Source organism: Oryzias latipes, chromosome 21 (genome assembly GCF_002234675.1).
Source record: "Oryzias latipes chromosome 21, ASM223467v1".
Lineage (NCBI taxonomy): Eukaryota > Metazoa > Chordata > Actinopteri > Beloniformes > Adrianichthyidae > Oryzias > Oryzias latipes.
Genome location: NC_019879.2, coordinates 19,834,908 through 19,854,302, shown reverse-complemented (window position 1 = coordinate 19,854,302; position 19,395 = coordinate 19,834,908). Strand labels below are relative to the sequence as shown.

The 19,395-nt window shown below is 36.8% G+C and overlaps 1 protein-coding gene across 9 annotated transcripts in view; it reads right to left on the bottom strand.

Moving 5' to 3' along the window:
* Positions 1-19,395, bottom strand: part of fam126b (family with sequence similarity 126 member B) — a 44,373-nt gene that overhangs the window by 15,144 nt on the left and 9,834 nt on the right. For 5 of the 9 annotated variants that reach the window (XM_020712901.2, XM_011489684.3, XM_011489687.3 and 2 more), the window contains exons 2-5: positions 12,069-12,153; positions 8,322-8,395; positions 6,611-6,712; positions 3,983-4,162 (exon numbers count right to left, since the gene is read on the bottom strand). In XM_020712901.2, the coding sequence (XP_020568560.1) occupies positions 3,983-4,162; positions 6,611-6,712; positions 8,322-8,372 (333 nt within the window). In that variant the 5' untranslated portion in view covers positions 8,373-8,395; positions 12,069-12,153. Of the gene's footprint in view, positions 1-3,982; positions 4,163-6,610; positions 6,713-8,321; positions 8,399-12,068; positions 12,154-13,249; positions 13,870-19,395 lie in introns of those variants that run through there. The other 4 variants (XM_020712904.2, XM_011489686.3, XM_020712905.2 and 1 more) reach the window with 2 other exon arrangements.

Here is a 19,395-nt window from a genome sequence, read left to right as displayed (position 1 = left end):
CCTGTAAAGTTGATATAACTGACACTTTCCTGACATTATGGAATGTTTATTGACACGTTTAGACATTCATGTCCTTAAAAGGTCATACAAAGTTTTGCCACTACCTCTCTGAGTTTAAGTCCTACACAAGTTATGCTGGTGTATTTACAATCTGTCAAATACTATCTTTCAAAGTGGACCATGTTAAGTTTACCAACTTAACATTATAATATGTAATAAAACCCTGAAGCATGTGTGAGCAGGTTTTTCACTGTTCACATACTGGGATTATTGCTAGGAATTCATATGTAAGGATTACAATGGTGATTACAGCCTCAAATCTGAGTTTCTTACTGTCCTTTTGGTATGCTCTATGATCAGAATAAACTTGCGGAAGAGGTTCAAATGTTGTTTTGAATTGAGAAAATTACCACTTTACCCACCAGAGGGGGGTTTTGTGTAAGAGTGGTAATACATATACATGCAAAACTGGGATAAAACACTGAGACTTAGTCAAATTTAAACTGAATGACACTTGGCAGTTCTTTTAGTCTAAATCCTCAGCTTTGTTTCAATTTTCTTCCTTCAATCAAACCATGCATGCATGATTTTGGTTTTTAAGCAATATCAAAAAGGCTTCATCACATCTCCCTGTGTGGGTTGTTGAAAGGTTGCTCAGCCGTTTTTTGTCTTCTGAATGTCTAATGAAGCTGCTGAAAGCAAAGCTGTGTACCACAGCCCTGCAGTCGTGTGTGTGTGTGTGTGTGTGTGGGGGGGGTGTATGTGTGTGTGTTCAGTGGTAAATATAAAGAGAAATAAAGTAGGCATGAGCACCAAAAAGTGCCAGCTAAAACAGAGCTCTTTTCATTGATCTGTTCTGCTCTTAGGACATTCACCTGAGGGCATTTCCTGGTGTTGTAATCTACCTCTGGTTAGGTCGCCTTGAAAGTCACTAGACAAAACCAGTTTCCCATTTTAATACCTCCAGGCAATGAAAACTAAAATCGGATACAGACAAATTTGTCAATGTTTCAAAAAACTGTTGGAGGACTGTTTTTGTTTCGACACACTATTAGAAATGGTATTAAATAAGATGCTGCTGTGAGCTAGGTGTAAAATAGCTTAAATCAATTCACTACACCACTAATTGCAACCTTCTTTTGAAGGATCTTCTGAATGTAGCTAATGTAGTAGTAAATAGTGTAATGTGGTATGAAAAAAAGAAAAACTATAGTTTATTTTAAGTACATCGCAGCCAGAAATGCGTAAATCTAACAAACTAAAATTAGATCAGAGAAAATTAAGTGACCCTTCTATATTTTTTGGACCATATGGTTCACTTTAAATCCTTGAATTTTGTTCCAAAATAGACATTCCACTTTATAACTCTCCAAGAATGAAATCTGCTAACTGACCTCCAATTGGTTTTCTGTGAAACACAGCGATCAGAAATCTGTCAAAGGTTTTGACTTGGGTGAAATACAAAGATGCACAGCTTGATGAATTGTTGGAGCAGCACCTTGCGTGCTGTGGAAGCGATTTTGTAGCATAATTAAAAATAAAAGTCAAAACCAGAAATGCTTTTCATAATGAAGCAGCATTTTTTGACTCAAAATGAAAATGAAAAAGCAATCCGCCAAAATACTTTTTCATTTTCTTCTTCAACACTGCTTATTCTGTCACTTAATTAAAATGATAATAAAAATGGTTTTTGACATTTCATTTTCAAAAAGTTATCTGGTAAATGTGTAGCATAATTCATTTAGAAATGTCTAATTTGACTATTAAAATGAATTAACAGAAATGCTTTTTAATTTTCAGAATGAAGCTGCATCCAATGACTCAAAATTAAAATGATTCGCGAGAGCACTAAAGGAACATTCCGCTGCATTAAGATCACCTAAAACCGGGTCCTGTTCTCAAACCGCTGGACCTGGACGGCTCAAACCTGGATTCCTGGATCTTAATGCGAAAAATGCAGCGGAATGTTCCTTTAGTGTCCTGTGAAGCTGTGAATCGCAAGCTAACTTCAGCGTCGTCTGACCGCACGGATTTAAAAACATATGATCGAGCCGGCCCTTAATATTCATAACTGTAATAGAAGCACATTTAGAAGCTGGTCTCCTGCAGCTTCATGCTGAGTGAGTGTTGGTCCAACCAGCAAACGTTTAGAATGGTGAAATCTGCTAGCTGTTGATGGGGCTTCAGCTGTCATCGAAGAGCTAAATCAGCGCGAAGCTGCAAATAAATTGGTAAATATGTGGGAATTACATCATCCTTTATTTTGTTCTTGACGCCACTGGAAACACAAATTCATATGATGGTTTCTCAGATCATAGCAGCATTTCCGCCTTCGGCGATCGGGAGCTTCGCGCTCCGCTATGCTCAGGCAGCTGCTGGTCCGAAGAACAAAAGCTTGTCCACGGTGCGTCAGAAGGAGGACCGCAGAAGGCGGACATGCTGCTACGTAGTCCTGAGAAGCTGTGTACAATCATCAGAAGTTCACAACCAACACAAAGCCTCCTCCTCTGCCGCTAACACAAAGTTACACTGCTCCTGGTGTGTCTGTTTCTTAGCAGCCGGACAGACGAAGAAAGCACTGACGTCATCGCCCCGCCTCCTCGCTGGAAATGCTTTTTCGAAATGAATATTGCGACATTGTTCGCAGGATGGATGTGAAAATGCAAATGCAATCCCCTCTTTGAATTTTCGTTTTAATTATGACAAATAATAAGCGGTTTAAAGTATAAAATGAAAAAGCATTTCGAAGTATTGATTTTTGATTTGAATTTTGAGTCATTTGATGCAGTTACATCTTGAAAATTAAAAAGTATTTCTATTAATCCATTTTAATAGTCAAATTAGACATTTCTAAATGAATTTTGCTACACATTTACCAGGGAACTTTTTGAAAATGAAATGTCAAATACCATTTTCATTATCATTTTAATTAAGTGACAGAATAAGCAGTGTTGAAGAAGAAAATGAAAAAGCATTTTAGTGGATTGCTTTTTCATTTTCATTTTGGGTCAAAAAATGCAGCTTCATTTTTAAAATGAAAAGCATTTCTGGCTTTGACTTTTATTTTTAATTATGCTACAGAATCGCTTCCATAGCGTGCATCCTTTAAATCAATTGTCCGTTCACAACAAACGCAATTCGTGCATCAAATTCATGTACAGTCTTTGTTTTCACATGCATTAAAATTGCTGCTTGACGTTTGTCCAAAAGTGTGTTAATCCGCAGCCCCCGTCACTTGCGGGCGGGGCTTCTGTCAATATCCCAACCTCATCACGGACGACGCAGATGATGAGAGATCAGGTGTATTTATTTTCAAGAATTGTGCAAAAGCGTCTCTACGACACCCTTCAGAAATCAGAGAAAACCGCTGCCCCTACCGGAACCAGAGGGAGGGGCTTCATAGCAGTAAGGAAAAACATTAAAAGAATAAAAAGTAGTAACATCTCCAGATTCCCTTACTTTTTTAAAAATTTCTTGTTTTCTTCCCCCTTTTTTCCCCCAAGCACGTTTGTTTATCTTTTATATAAAAGAATATCTTGAGTTCAAAGATCTCATTAATGTTTTGTTTTTTATAAATAAGTCTCAATGAGCAAATTTATTGATGTTATACTTTTTTGTCTGGGTATATATGTTTAGAAGTACCAGTACTTTAAATATGTTTTATTAAATCTATATTTCAAAGCTTTAAAAAAAAATTGTAGTCTTTCTTTTTTATTTTACTGATCCGATAGATGTTCTTAACCGGGACTCTAAAACCGTGACACGATCCAAAACTGTGAGTTTTTGATCTATTGCACCGCTAGTCAAGAGCCTGAACTGTTTGTGAATAAGTTTAATAAAGTTTGACTTCTGTTTTTTATTCTTCTTTTCTTTCTTTATAGATCTGGGTTAAAAAAAATCCAACTAGGACATTATCTTACATTTGTCAAATTTAGAAATGTGATCAAAAGGTTAAAACTGTCAAGATAAATCGGAGGCTCACCAGGTTGTAGATGCCCAAGAGTAGGGCCTCGATGCAGCCGTTGCTCTGGCGATCTCTGCTGGCAGTGATGCGCAGATAAACCCACACCAGCTCAGGCAGGAACTGCAGGGTAAAGCGGCGCAGGCGGTCTTCGGAGCTTCGGTATAACTCGAACAGCTGGTGGCACACTGGCTCCAACAGCTGGACATATTGTATAAAAACGGCATGTAAACTCAAACATACACTCTTGATCCTCTACTTCACATGCGCCAAACTCAAGGCCCACGGGCCAAATGTGGCCCGCCATGTCATTTTATGTGGCCCTCGAGAGCATAAAAGTTTTTAATTTCTTAAAATAAAAAATAAAAATTGGTGTGTATTTATTCATATCTAGGGGGAATCTGACTTGAAAGGCAACTTTACATTGGGACTTAAACACTGTCCATATAACATAACCTGACAGAATCAAATTTAAAAGGATTTATGTTAGAGTAACAAGCAAACATAGGTTTTCTATGCAACTGTAATTGTCACTTTAAAAAGTTATAATAAATAAATAAATTAGTTATTTAACATTAAGGAGTAGTTGCGTTTAGTTTTCATTACATTTAGTTACATGTATAAGTTATATCTGGCCCTTTGATGACGACCACTATGCTGATGTGGCCCTCGGTGAAAATGAGTTTGACACCCCTGCTCTACTTCACTGTGGTGTTCCAAACTGAAATGTTGTGACATCATTTACTAAACCAAAGTACTAAACCCTTTAGATACATTCAAACACCTGATGAGATCAGGTTTATGGTTGTGTTTCAAATGTCACTGTAACGTTAGATCCTCTGTGCTTTGAAAACAAAAGCAGAGATTATAATTTAAAAAAATGAATTCAGATAATGACATGAACAAAGAAAAGCATGACGCAATGTCTTTAGAAAGTGTCCAAACAACAGGAGGGGGGGGGGGGGGGCAGACTCCTGCTCCTGCTTCTTTTCCAACCCACCCCTAAAACTTCTTGTTGCAGTAGCTGGGGGTAACATGTCGTTAAAAAAAGAAAAAAAAAATTTTAAACAGCAGAAGAGCCTTTGACAACTGAATTTTGAGACACCTGGAAAGTACACAAGTCTTGATTTGGAAGCCCTGTTTCTTTCATTTCTTATCACTCTTGGAAAGTCCCATTTCTGGCTCACTTTTTTCTGCCTCTTTGCAAGTGTGGACAGACTTCCTGTCATTTTTGGTATCTCTTTCTGTCATCACTATATTTGTACACTTCTCATCACCATATTTATAAAACCTAAGAAACTTTTATACAAACTTGCCGTATCTCTGGCAGAGGTCGGGGTTATTCTTCTTAACAGGTCTCATTCTTCACACGGATGTCATTTCAGGAAATATGTCAAGTGTGACTTAGCCACGTATGTGCAGTCATGTGCTCGTCCACTTTGATTGAGGTTCAATGGAAGCTGCACAGCTATTTTTAATGTTCCTGATGATATTCGACATGCATGAAAACATTTCAGTCAAAATTCATATTTTAAATAAGCTAACATAGTTTGCTCAAATAAAAATAACGTGATATCTTTTTATTATATTGAAGAGAAATAAGAAACAAACTTGAAAACCCTCTACCAGTCAATTGCATTTAGAAACAGACTAGTACGTAGGGTAATTTTGTACAGACAGAAAAAGTTTTATAGACAAAATTAGAGAGAGAAGTCTTGTAGAGATAGGAATCTTTTTATACAATCAAACTCTGGATGTATAGTTAGTCCCTGGGGAATAGATCTTGTGTTCACAGGTCAATAAAATGTGTGTTCACACAATGTGAGTGTACAAAAGTGTCATCACTGGTCAGATCTGGACATATTGGGTAACTTGGTAATGAACTTGTAAAAAGGGCTTTGGACTTTCTGTCAGCAGGAAAAAAAAAACATGGAAGAGTCAGACACATTTTGAAATTCCTTCCTTGTTTTCTTCTTTAGAAAGCCTCCTGGAAAACTGCGGTCATTGTTAGTGAAATTGTATAGATATTGTATATTGGAACAAAGATCATTGTCACAGCTCAGGCAATTCTTAAGTTGAATAATTTAAGTGTTTTTAGAACACAATAGTTATGAGTTTTGGTTTGTTACAGTGTGATTGTGCATGCTGCTGGAGTCGGCAGTAGATGATTTACTTTATTTATGAAAGCTCTATTTGTGCAAGTGCTGGAGTCTGCACAGGAAATGGGGAACATGGTGCACCGTCTGACAGGTGATGCGACTGCCTCTGCGTCTTTTTTAGTTTTTTTTTTTTTACTGAATCCTCTGGCTTTTTGTTGACTTTTTTATTGCAATTTCAGGTAAAATGTCTGCTCTTTGGTTAGCAGATGACTGAGGCAAAATTCCCCAACTCCTTTTCACGTTTTTCTGCTAAATAAATTCAGTTTAATCGATTTTTTGGGGACCAATCTAACACTTTTTGATTTCGTTTCCTAACCAGAATTTAAATACAAAAACTAACAGATCGCAGCAAATGGCAAACCCATCATGGATGAGTAATGTACACAGGTACACAAGCGTACATGTGCACCCTGTGGAAACGTTTGTTTTTTCCCCTCAGTTTCACAATCAGGTGAGACACTAGCCCTACAGTGAGTTCTTGGTATCTTACCTCATTGTTGGGGTCCTGGATGACTCTGTAGAGAGCTGGAACCAGAGATTTCTTCAAATGAAGGCTGCCAGCATAGCTGGGAATGTGGGTTTCTGGTAAGGACTGAAGAAGAAAGACGAGGCAAGGTTACACAGCAGTTTAGACGCTAAAAAAATAATTGTGCACGTCCTGGTAGGTAAAAACTCCACAGCAGACTGTACAATCAACTATATGTTCCATCATTTCCATTACTATGAATTAGGGCTGCACCATATGAGGGAAACTTTGGTTTGGGATATTAGTGATCAATATTGCGATGACGACATAACTTGCAATACATGAACAAATGGCAAAACAACTAAATACATTATTTCCATTTCACTGCAACGGTTTAATTTCAATAAGAATCAACATAACTTAAATTACACTCCAAATGACGTCGTCGAGCATCCAACATAAAAAGGTTCTTTTTATGTAAAGGGATTTATTTGATTCGTTAAATACTTCAAGATGCCATAAAATTGTGTTAGCACATTAAAGGTAACCATTTATTGCCATTTTCGTCGACTTTTGCGATATGCGTATTGCCCAGCTTGATATCACGATAACGATAAATTTGAGATTTATTGTGGAAGCCTACTCTTAAACCATAACCATCTTTTTCTTCCTTTTCCACTAAGATATGCCAGCTATTTGAAAAAAGGTACAAAAAACATTCAGACAAACTTTTTTGCTGTCTGACAAAATCAGCAGAACAGTTTTAGTGAAAGCTGAAGCAGTCGTGAACAGAAAACTTTGATGAAAACCACACTTCAAAAAGGCCTTCAAATCTGATCCAGTCTGACAGGCACAAATTATCCTGGGGTGGCACTTCAACAGGCAACAGCGACTTTTGTCAGCAGAAGACAGATGGAGGAGATGGCATCTCAGCAGGGTCCTTTGCTGCAGACTGGGCATGTTGCCTTCTGTCCTCAAAATGACCATGTTTACCATAAAGCACACCAGTTTATTCTAATCCTTTTTCAGCTCATAACAATGATCTAAAATAATATATGGAAGATAATTTCTGAAGTACACATTTTCCATTTGCAAGGCTCTAGATTAAGAGCTATTATAGAAATGATCTAGATATAAATCCAAACACCAAAGAGCAAAAATACAAGACAAATCACAGTCACAGGGTGGAGCACATGTCTACTGTCCAGCTGGTACTAAACTTAACATTGATCTAACTAGCATGTTTTGTGAACAACTGTAAGGAAAACTCATGAGGTAGGCAACTTAAAAAATCATCACTGCAAAGAGCTTTTAATAGCCCATCAGTGCTGCCATTATGCCTCATATCAGCCAACACAGACTACTTAAAGAGGGGCGGTGATGCATCTTCCAACAAAGAAACGCCCCTGCACTCTGGGGCAACACTACTGTTTAGGTAAATTACAGTAATCGTCTTATACAACATCCTGCATTTATTAAACAAAAAAAAAACAAGACAAACTTGTCTCTAAGGTTCCTGAGAACTAATACGTCCACGATGATGAGGCTGTTCGTACCCTTGATTTTTGTCCCCTTGATTGGCCAAAACAAGAACTTCCAAAACATTCATTAAGATCTGAATTTTTAAAAGCAAACAATTGCTACAGAGTCCCGTTGCTATTGCCTTGGAAAACATGTCAGCAGGAGTACATTTTACTCTCATCACTTATAAATGAGGAAAGGGGAGAGCTTTTACCTTGAATTCGGAGAGCCATTCTTCTACAACACTGCGCTCGGAGCCGAACATCTTCCTCAGAGAGCGTCCTTTGGCTGCTTGGTGATAACGGGGAGACAGGCAAAAGAGGAAAGAAGGGCAGGAAAAGGAAGAAAGAGATGACACAAGAGGGGGAAAAAGAAGAATTTAGAAGAAACACAGTAAGGATTATTCAGTCAGTCATTCATGACATGTGACAAAACTTCCCATATCCAGATATAGAAATGTAACTAAAATGTGTTATAGCTAGCAACCGTCTTCCAGACAAGCTTATGCCGCTCTAACATTTGTGGTTTGTTATTCAACTGGAGAGGGTACAGTTAAACACCTTTTTTGTAAATTCAAGTGCCAACAAAATGTAGATTCATTTTAAGGCTGAAAGTTCCTATATCTGTGTTTATGGAGACATTTTAAGTGAAGGAATTGTCTGTACTTTACAACCCAACACCCCCATTAGAAAGCCAGTCAAACAACCCAAATAAATGTACAAAAACACCACATTTTGGTTCTAAAAGTTGATCAAGACAAAAATATTGGAACAACGGAATCACATCAAACCCACTCCAACTATGCAGTGAACAGGTGTGGGTTTGTGCAGACAGGTGGAGGAAGGTGGCGACAGTTTGGAAAAAAAAAACCTCAAAGATGATGCATTATGGCCCAAATTGCTTAAAAATAAAGGACTGCATATTAAAATTGAAGATGCACACTGTAGCTTACGATCAGTGTCCTCCATTTTTATGATTAAAAAATTCCATCCTCTCCCATCCACTCAACGAAAATAGCAGTTTAAAAAAAAAAATCTAATAAATAAAACATAAACACTGCCAGAAACTTCTCAGTCATCACAGGCAACTAGAAAATATTACAGATAGGATTCATCTCTGTAAAATGGTCAGATGTTAGGAGGTGGCTGTAGTTCACTGGGTTAAGCAGCCATCTGCCAATCTGTTGGTCAAGGGTTCAAATTCTATCTCCTCAGGCAAAACGCCTAACCCCACAATGTCCTGAAAGCTGCTGGACAGGATAAGTCAGGGGGGGGAAAAAAAGACGTAAAACTGTTTCATTTGTCTGTTTTAGCTCATTAGTAGTGTTCAGCAAGTCATTTCCAACATGTAATATGTCACAGATTACAGGTTAAAGCTATTTAAAAGTAATCTATTACTTTGTAAAATGACCGTCACAGAATTCTAATGAGTTACAGGACTTCTACGTTACTTTTGAGTAACATTCTTTGGAATACCTGTGGAGGTAAAAATTATAAACTTTAAGTAAAAAATGAACAATAAAATATTTTACAACCAAATAAAAGCTAAAATGGTTTAAATCATGACATCTAATGAAGTACTTTCTTTTTGGTAAAGTGAAAGCACAGATATTCACACAACTTTAGTCAGTTTAGTTCATAATGGTGCAAATACCGACCATCTACTACTGTAAAGAAAGTTAAAACAAAAAATTAAGAATCTGAGGCATGCAGGCTTTGGGAAGACTTCAACAAATTTTTACTAATCAGAGCAAGTTGAAATCGTAATGCTTGCTGAGTCAGAACAAGATAGATCAAAACAATTATTAAAAAATAAAGAAAAAAAGAGTGTTTGGTTCAATGAATTATAACATTTATTCTAGGAATTGATGTCAAAATGAATTAAGAAAGCTTATAGTCACAAACAAGGAATAGAAAAAAAAAATTATTATTTTGGGGGGCATTTATTTTATTATCAGTAAATGTCAGACTTGGACTTGAGAATGAAATGAAGTTTGGGATTCGTGACTAATGTTTGTTAATTCAGGACATTATGGTCAGGGTGTGAAAATAAAAACCCTCTTTTCAAAGCTTAAACATTAGAAATGCAGAAAGACCAACTGTTGTTGTGTTCTCACACGCTTTTTAAACTGATTTAACAAAAGTTTGTGACATTTTTCAGTCTCCACTTAGGTTTTTCATTTAAGACTTCAGACTTGACCCAAACTTAAAAAAAAAAGCTTTCAGGGACAGAATCTCTAGTTTGTTGTAATAAGCAAGTTAATAAGTATGGGACAAGTAAAGTCACATTAGAAATGTATTGGTAATCCCTCAAAATACTACTTTACAGTTAATATTACTGTAATACATTACTTTGGTAATTAGTTACTCTCAACACTGTTCAGTGGCTTTGAAGAATTACCATCATTTTTGTTTACTGCACAAAGAGACAGAATCTGCTAGTTGCCAAGAAAATCTTCCCTCCAGATTGCGATGAATGATTTTCAGAAATGAGTCATGGTTTTGGTATGTGGGTCTGTGTCAAGTCGATTAAATTCAAAGCATCGCAGCAATTACTTGGCGGGTTTGGGTTTTAATGACCCACATGTATAAAATGATGATAATTAGTCCAATATGAAGCTGATGATGTTGAGACACGTCTATGAAATCCAATTTGAATCTCAGCGCTTATGTAATTATTTTTGTTCCACATTCTCAGTATAGACAAGTGACATGCAATTGTATGTTTTGTGGTATGATGTCTGTAAGGCCGCTGGAGCAGAAGAATACCAACTGGGCTTTTTGAAAGCACATAAATAAAAGAAATTCTTTCTCTAAAAAGATGGAAACACACAAAAACAAGCTATGATAACAAATAAAACAGGGTAAACACCTATGTGAAACTGGGCCCTGGACAACACCCCATTAAGACGAACCCCCACTGTCAATGAAACCGATGACAGGATCTCTAAAAAGGATGTTTTAATAGTTTGCCTTTTTTGTGACGGGGAATGTTAGTTCAGATGTAAAAATGGATGCTGTGCTTTTAAATACTCAGACTGTCAGAATTTTCCCAACAGCATCAGACTTCATCGTTTACAACCAATCCTGTAATAAAAGATGCCAAACGCTTGGTGTGGTGCAGATAAGCACCAAAATAGAACCGAAGAGGATCGGAGGAGAAAGATATCCCATTTCTTGTTCTGCTGGGGAACCACAGGAGATTAACAAAACAAAAGGAATCTTTCTGTGTGAGTAGATCATTTCCATTTGAATCTGACTGTTGACAATCTCCTTTTAGCCTGCTCAGCTCTTTATAAAAAGAGCTGACTCATTCATTTTGTCTGGCTTGTCGAGCTGTCAGAGACGTGTTGAAAAAGGAACATTTCTGCAGGGCAGGCTTATCGGTTACCATGGAAACGACAGTCATATGACTTTTAGGCTGTCAAATCTAACTCCGATGATAGCCACTTACTCTTAAAAAGGAAAAATATATATTTATATATTTTAGGTGCAATATTTATCAGTAGACGTGCATTAAATCTGTAAACGTGCAGCCAGTTTCAGGTAAAAACCTTAAACTAACATCAAAGCTGCAGTAAAAAACAGGGAAACTTCTGGCTTCCTTTGGTGGCATTTATTCCTAATATTTCTTTAGTATAAAGAGTAAAAAAATCAGGGAAATGCCAAATGCGTCACAAGATTAAATAAGAAAACAACAGCATAAATATGGGGAAAAGACAGACAATCCATCAAACTGTTAAAGAATCAATTCATCAAAATAAAGTAAGCAGTTTTATTGTGCATTTTTATAATGTATGCGTTTTATAATATTGAATAGTGTGTCTGTGCCAGCAAAAACAAACTCGATTAGTGGGAAGTCAGCAATTTCACTCTTGCTTCAGTGCTTTAACTAAAGTTAAAGCGAAGAACCAAATATTAGACCACTTGATAGACTTAAAAAAAAAAAAAAAAAAACTTACCTCGGTGTCCCAAAACTCAAATCTCCCCAGGGAGATGCAAAGGACGTCCCACTGTGCCACACATCTGTCACACTATCAGGAGCACCTGCAATGATGAGGAAAAAGAACAAGAAGGTAAGGACAAAGACGGACATAAACTGATGCTGGCAGGAAATATGGGGCTTCAAAATTCCACATTTACATTTGGTAGAACAGAGGGTATTAAATGAAATAACTTGTGTCAAACTGTCCAATTTTTCAGGAAAAGTGAGTGGGCAGAAGAGACCTTTCTTGATGGTAAATATTAAACAAAATCAAGGAGATTATAAAGGCCGTAAAGCCCACAGGAGTCCATACAACCAACCCACAGACAGCCCAGAGGGACGATCAGGAGTCATGGCACAATGACTCACATTTGCAGCTTCCAAGCAAGCAGAAAACTGATCAAGCTGAATCCCTACTTGCCAACTGTGAAAGTCGCACAGATGGTGCAACTTACTCTGTAGATTTCCACTTACAAAAGTCCATCACTAGAACTCCTGCATCACTGTCATTTGATTTAAAACACAAACGTGTCATGGTAGTCAAAAACAGAAAAAGAAAAAAAAAACACCAGCAAGGTTATGAAGGATTTTATGTTCAAGACTTAAAGACTGTAAAAAAAAACAAAAAACATTTTTTTTGTACTGCTATTTGCTTGGCAAAATTACATTTTTATACAATTAACTTTATTATTTAATTTGTCCAAAAAATCTCAAAACAGAAAAATCTCCATTTGACATAAGTAAAAATATAGCTAAGAAGTTGCAATGCTATTACAGTACTTTATTAAAAAAGAATAAAAAAAGGGTTGTTTGGTTTCCAATATTGTTCAGATTCAAACAAGACTAAAAAAATACATTGGCTACAAAAAAAAGGAAATAAGCATTCAAAAAGGTCGTGTAAAAAGTAACTATGAATTTTGGAACAAGAAGCTGGGATAAAAAATGTTTTCATAACAAAATAATGTTTTTTTTCTTTTTTCCTCCCTGGAATTTATCTGGTGAAGTCTTATTTCTTGCTTTAATTACAAATATATTAAACTTCTGTTATTCATTAATGTTTTTTTTGAAAGTTAGATGTTAATTTAAACCAAGAAAGTGTAAATCGTAGTTAATAGAACAAAAAAAAAAGGTTATTTAAGAAGAAATTCTGATTCTCACCTTCCATCTGGAAACAAGCTACAGTATTATAATCCAGTGCATTTACGACAACTCTTATTCCAGTTCTAAATCCACGCCGTTTAGTGTTTGCTTTCCAAAATCTAATGCTAGCTAAATGATGCCATCTGCCTGATGATGGCGGCTGTCTGTTAGTCAGGTGTTTACCTAAGCGGTGCTCTGACTTTCCAGAGCCTCCTCATTGTTCTCTGGTTGATTTCACAAGGAACAGAAAGGAGCAGCCCATCCTGTTTACAGCACTCCAAACGCCACATCTGTTAGAACAAACTACAGCAGTTCAAACAAAGCCTATGAGGACCTTCAACTACTTTCAGGTTTCCAAACAGTGAGGCTAACCTACATCGTTTTTGTAAGGAACACATCCTTACAAAATCCTACACAAATAAACTACATCTTGAACTTGTGAGATGATGTTTAAGTGCATGGAAACATTTGGCAGAGGGTCCAACTGAATCAAGAACAGTCATCAAATGAAAATATTTCCAATACCATGAAATTCTTTCAATTTTAGATGGTCCAAAAACTATTGATTAGTTTGGAAAGAAGAGTGACCTTGAGACTTGTATGTTATATGAATATATAAATATTCACTGAGGCCCAGTAAAACAACTGCTAATAGTAAAAAAGCAGTTGTGTTAAACTTTTACATGTTCACCATCTGTGTAGCTTCTAAGGAGAAACTGGAAAAAATTTGAGTGTTAAAGAAAAACAAAAAGATAAACCTTTTCACATTACATTTTAATCTGGATTCACTTTCATTTGTGATCTATTTATTTTACAAACAAAAAGTAAATGGATTACGTATAATACATGTGATTAGAATAAAGAATATTTATACAAATAGAAACTTCTTAAGACCTGAAGCTTTGTTCAGACCGGCCGTGACGACATGTGTTCAAGGAAAAAGTGGATAAAAAGAACTTCTTATAAAAAGTAAAAGTAAAAAGTAAACGCAGGTTTCGGGCTTCTGAGTTGGAAACGATCACCTTTACGCGTAGCTACGCAGGTTTCCAAACCCTTTTTGGGCTCTCTGTTGAAACGTTTAACCACAACTTTGACCAGTGAGGAAGTAGGATTTGGCAGTAACGTATGGATGGTGTTCCTTTTCATTCACAAAAGTGCCAACCGTTGGAAAATTGATCATGGAGGAGAAATGAACTATTGCGGTTTGTGCCCGGGCAAAATGATATGATACCAAGTCTTTCATGTTACCGAATAGAGCTGTGGAAAAAGTATAGCCTGGAGGAAGATTTGCAAGACTTGATATTTTGTACCAAGCCTTTTCCATCTGAAGGTGATGACTCATTAGTAAACAGTAGAAAAATAAAAAGGAACCCCTCCCTGCCTGTCCAGTATAAACCATGTGAAGTCCAACACATCACATGGTTTATACTGTTAATCTGATTTCAAGCTCTAGTAAGGACCACATACATTTATTATTATTTTTTTCTGTTCATTTTGAGAAATCTGAATCCATGTATACATATATTTTTAAGAATGTATATCTGTCTGAACATTTGCACATAAAAGCATAACAAAAACAAAAAGAAATCTTTTAAAACTCCTCATAATAAGCAGTACTGGTGGTGACAGAATAATGCTATCTGTGACAAACAACTGATTAAGCCAATGTCAATATAGCAAAGGTTACAGCCCTGCAAAGTACACGAGGCCTCTCTTTACCACCACTGTCATCAAAAGAGGAAAAGCAAACTTATCCTGGGCTACAGTTCATGTGTCTGAAAAATAAATCATCGACCACGGATTTCAGCTTTGCTATGATTCTCCTCTGTTCACAGAAAGTCTTAAAAAGTTAAGATTTTAAAAGTATCAGTAGATTAAAAACAATAAATATATTTAAATCCTGTTCTGGTATGTGCTGCAGCATCAGTCATAAGCTGGGTGCAGCATTTTCTCTTAAATGAAAGGAAACTAACCCTCGTGGTTGAGAATTCACTTGTTCAGGTCCACCAAACGAATGATGCGATCACAAACCAGCAGCTTTTCTCATCTGCACCACAGTTATAAATATTTATGTCAATCAGAGGTGTAACATTACATCTGCTCCGTGGTTTGGGTCAGTAGCGACCCTGGAGATTCATTTCTGCTGGCTTTAGTTTCCTGTCGGGGTGAGTTTGATAAAAATAACCAAAGAAATACAATTCAGTATTTTAATTTCAATTATTTTATTTGATCACATAATGTATATTTGTTGTTATGCTCTTGTCTCCCCTAAATAAATGTATTTCAAAGGAGGTTTAAAAGTAAATGAATACTGGATATTTAAAAAAAAAAAAAAACTAGTTTGTTAAATCAACAAGTCAATATGAAAAGGTTGTTTTCTGCTTGATTTGAATATCACTACTGCTTTTTTGGTTATTTTTTACTGTCAACTTTAACAAACTGCAATTGAAAATGATACCTAAATACCCATTTATTGATTAATTAATTAAATGATCAGAAGTTAAAATATCCTCAGAGAAAAAAAATTATGACTCAAGGGAAGCGTGACAAAAACCTCCCAGAATTCAATTTTCCATTTCAGAACATCAATAAGGAATCAGTGAACAGCAGATGAACACTGAATATGAACAAAAATCTATGTCAAGGATAAATGGATTTTAATTTGAGACATAGTAATGCTTGTGTAATATTTCAGAACCAGTGGCAGATGTTGCATTTTGGTGCCTAATTTAATTTAGCAATTAAAAAATGTTCATTTTTAGAAGCACACACACACACACACACACACACACACACACACACACACACACACACACACACACACACACACACACACACACACACACACACACACACACACACACACACACACACACACACACACACACACACACACACACACACACACACACACACACACACACACACACACACACACACACACACACACACACACACACACACACACACACACACACACACACACACACACACACACACACACACACACACACACACACACACACACACACACACACACACACACACACACACACACACACACACACACACTTTTTTATCTTACTAAGCATAAAACATGATTGTGTGATAAAGGGCAACAAAAACATGATACGTTTGAACAAAACTACTCTATTTAGGTGAATATGAGATATTTTCATGACATGAGATGCATTCCCTCATAAAAAACAAAAAAAGATTATGTACAGTACAATGGTTTGTTTGACTTCTTATCTCAGCCTGAAATGAGCAGAACAAGCTTTCAAGCACTGCTAGGGATTTTTCAAGGTCAGCTGATGAATTATTGAACTTGAGCAAGCTCTGCGTCCACACCGTTTGTCCATCTCTACCAGCATGGTTTTCCCCCTCATTCTTCAATTTCTCCCAGTGGTATGAAAAAATAAAATCTGCAAACAATATCCTGACAACTCAACACCAATTAGTTATCCTGCTTTAACTTACAGAACAATATTAGACAGTTTCATTTATAAAAGACTTATGTGCAGTTTTCAGGTTGTCTTTAGGCCACCTTGGGTGACAACAGTCTAGTTCTTCAGTCTTCCTCTGCAGTAATAATACCCTGGACAGGATACAAATATCAATTGGAGTCCCTGACTGCTATTTTCTGTTACAACAATGTCTCTTTCAGGTCAGGTTATTTTTAGACAAGTGTGAAGTGAGCAACCACACTTTTTACTTTTACTGTATATAAAACAGCATTAGCAAGTCAAAAATACACAATCACCCAGCCAAACCCCTTTTTCTCCTAACTTTTGACTGAAAAGTGACTTTCCTTCCATCAGGTCTCTCATAAAAAGGAAACACAAAAAGCCTTACCCAGAGTAGTGGATGACTTTAAAAACATAATATGTCCCTGTTTTTCTCTCAGTCATAATAACTAGCCACTCACCTGCAACACTTGCAGTCACACAAGAATAGAAGGGAATTTATTTATAGCAAAAACTGTTCTAGAAAATGATCCGATTAGTCGCTCTTCCGCAGAGACCGATGACATGATACGGTCACGATGAAGCAGACAAGTACACACTTCAGTCAGACACAGAGTTTAAAGAGTTAGAGATTAGAATTCACAAGCAGGATGTGCTGAATATTAAATAAATCAACAAGACATTCAGGTAGAAAAAAATTAAAAAACAGAAAAGCACTTTTCTCTGCAGAAAAAAAGATGACGGGTACAAACAATATAATAGATGCAAAGAATAAAAATTTTGGCTGCTGTGTGTGTGTGTGTGTGTGTGTGTGTGCCTCAGCCATCCTCATTTCTTCTCCCCCAGGCTAGGCTAGGGGAACTGATGCGTACGCACATCACGGGCTAAAATTAGCTCTGCTGCAGCTGCAGGGCCAGAAGTGTTGGGGTGGGCCCATGTTACAGCCACATAAACACACACACGCACACACAGTTCCACCAATTAAACTGGGTAAGACAAGGTACACAAAGACACAGGTGACTGCCAACCACATCCGGCCTTCTTTTTCTTCTGAACCTCAAATTTGGGCATTCAAATGTTGTCTGTAAACACAATTTGATACAGGATAAACACACAACACTGCTGTACTGGAGTCACCCAGACTGACCTATAGTAGCCTCAACTCCTCAAACAAGTCTTGTGGGACAATTTGACATATTAAAGTCTCACTCCGATCATCTTTTGGTCCATTTTCAAAGCGTTCCCAGTGGTTTTTTAAATATGATTAGGCTGTATTTAGCCAAAAATCCCAAAACCTATGTTGTTTTCTTGGACATTGTTTCTGCAGAGCACCAATAGTTCATCAGAAATTCCCCTCATGGTTGTGGGCGGGACTGTAAGCGTGGAGTAAGCCCTCCCCTAATTCCCATCATCCCCTTGTGTACACACTGTCCTTTTATCTTACAGCTCCTCACAACCCCAAACTAAGATTAGCGGTGCAACAAAAATGGCGAGCAACATTGGAGCTATCCAGCCGTACGGTTTTGAGCCAGATACCAGCTCTGATGGGGAAAATGAAGACATACATGGATCTATTAAGTCTGCAAGTGGATGTATCAGAATGGAGTGGAGCAGGTAGCTGGTTGAGCTGATTGGTCAACAGCAACAAACTTTTTTCCATCTGCTCCAGAATTACAATTTTAAGCTTTTTGTTTTTAAACACATGTCCTCCATCGTCTGAACGAATATGTTAAAAGCAGAAAAACAAAAACTATTTTCATTAGGATGGGTCTAAAATGATAAACTACATTTCAACATACTTGTTATGAATACCTTGGTGAGTTGTGCAGTTTCTACTTAAACTTTGGCTAAGAACAAAGCACTATACTACTATGCAGCATCACAATTTCCAAAATAGAAAATGTAGGCATTTTTCACAAATGTAACCTACATGTATGCGACTCAGTTATGTTTTTTTGTTTTTTGTTTCGTTTAATCTACCTTACTGTTTAGGCAGATTAATATTGTAGAGCAAACAGAAGTGAACCAAAGGGGCATCACATTAGAAATCAGTACAACTCTGAGTAATTCTGTACAGCAGAGCTTCAGTTCCCTTTTCAAGGTCCAAACACTCAGCTGTTTAATCAGATTTGATTACACTGAACGACAACAGTCGTGCATTTTGGTCAATATAAACAGCCTGTTTCAATCTAATTACTCATGTAGACTTATTTATTTTAATAAAAATGATATCAGAAACATAAACAATTACAACCATTAATTCTATATTATGCGGCATTGCAGCTGATAGCAACAAAGAATAATGAACTCTAGAAACACAACAACTATGCAAGAAAGCTGCTCAACAATCCTACAACAAAAGGATATACAAGCTTCAGCTTTTGTAACATGTTAAAAAGAATGGATGGACCACAGATAACTTTATTATTAATAAAGTTAACCAGCAGAGGGGCTTTAGGATCCAAAGAAGTTGACATTTAGAGGAACTAGGTTAATATTGATGTAAAGAGCAAAACAAAGACCCTGTTTAGGTGGGTTCTAAACCTGGCCAGAACTATCTGATGTCTGCTTAGTGACTGAAAAAGGAACAATTATTGATGACATACCCAGGTTCCATGTTCTGAACTGAGAACTACACAACACTGGTGAGCAATAAAAGGGTTTAATTGAGCAAAATTTCATACAAGCAAAAATAAA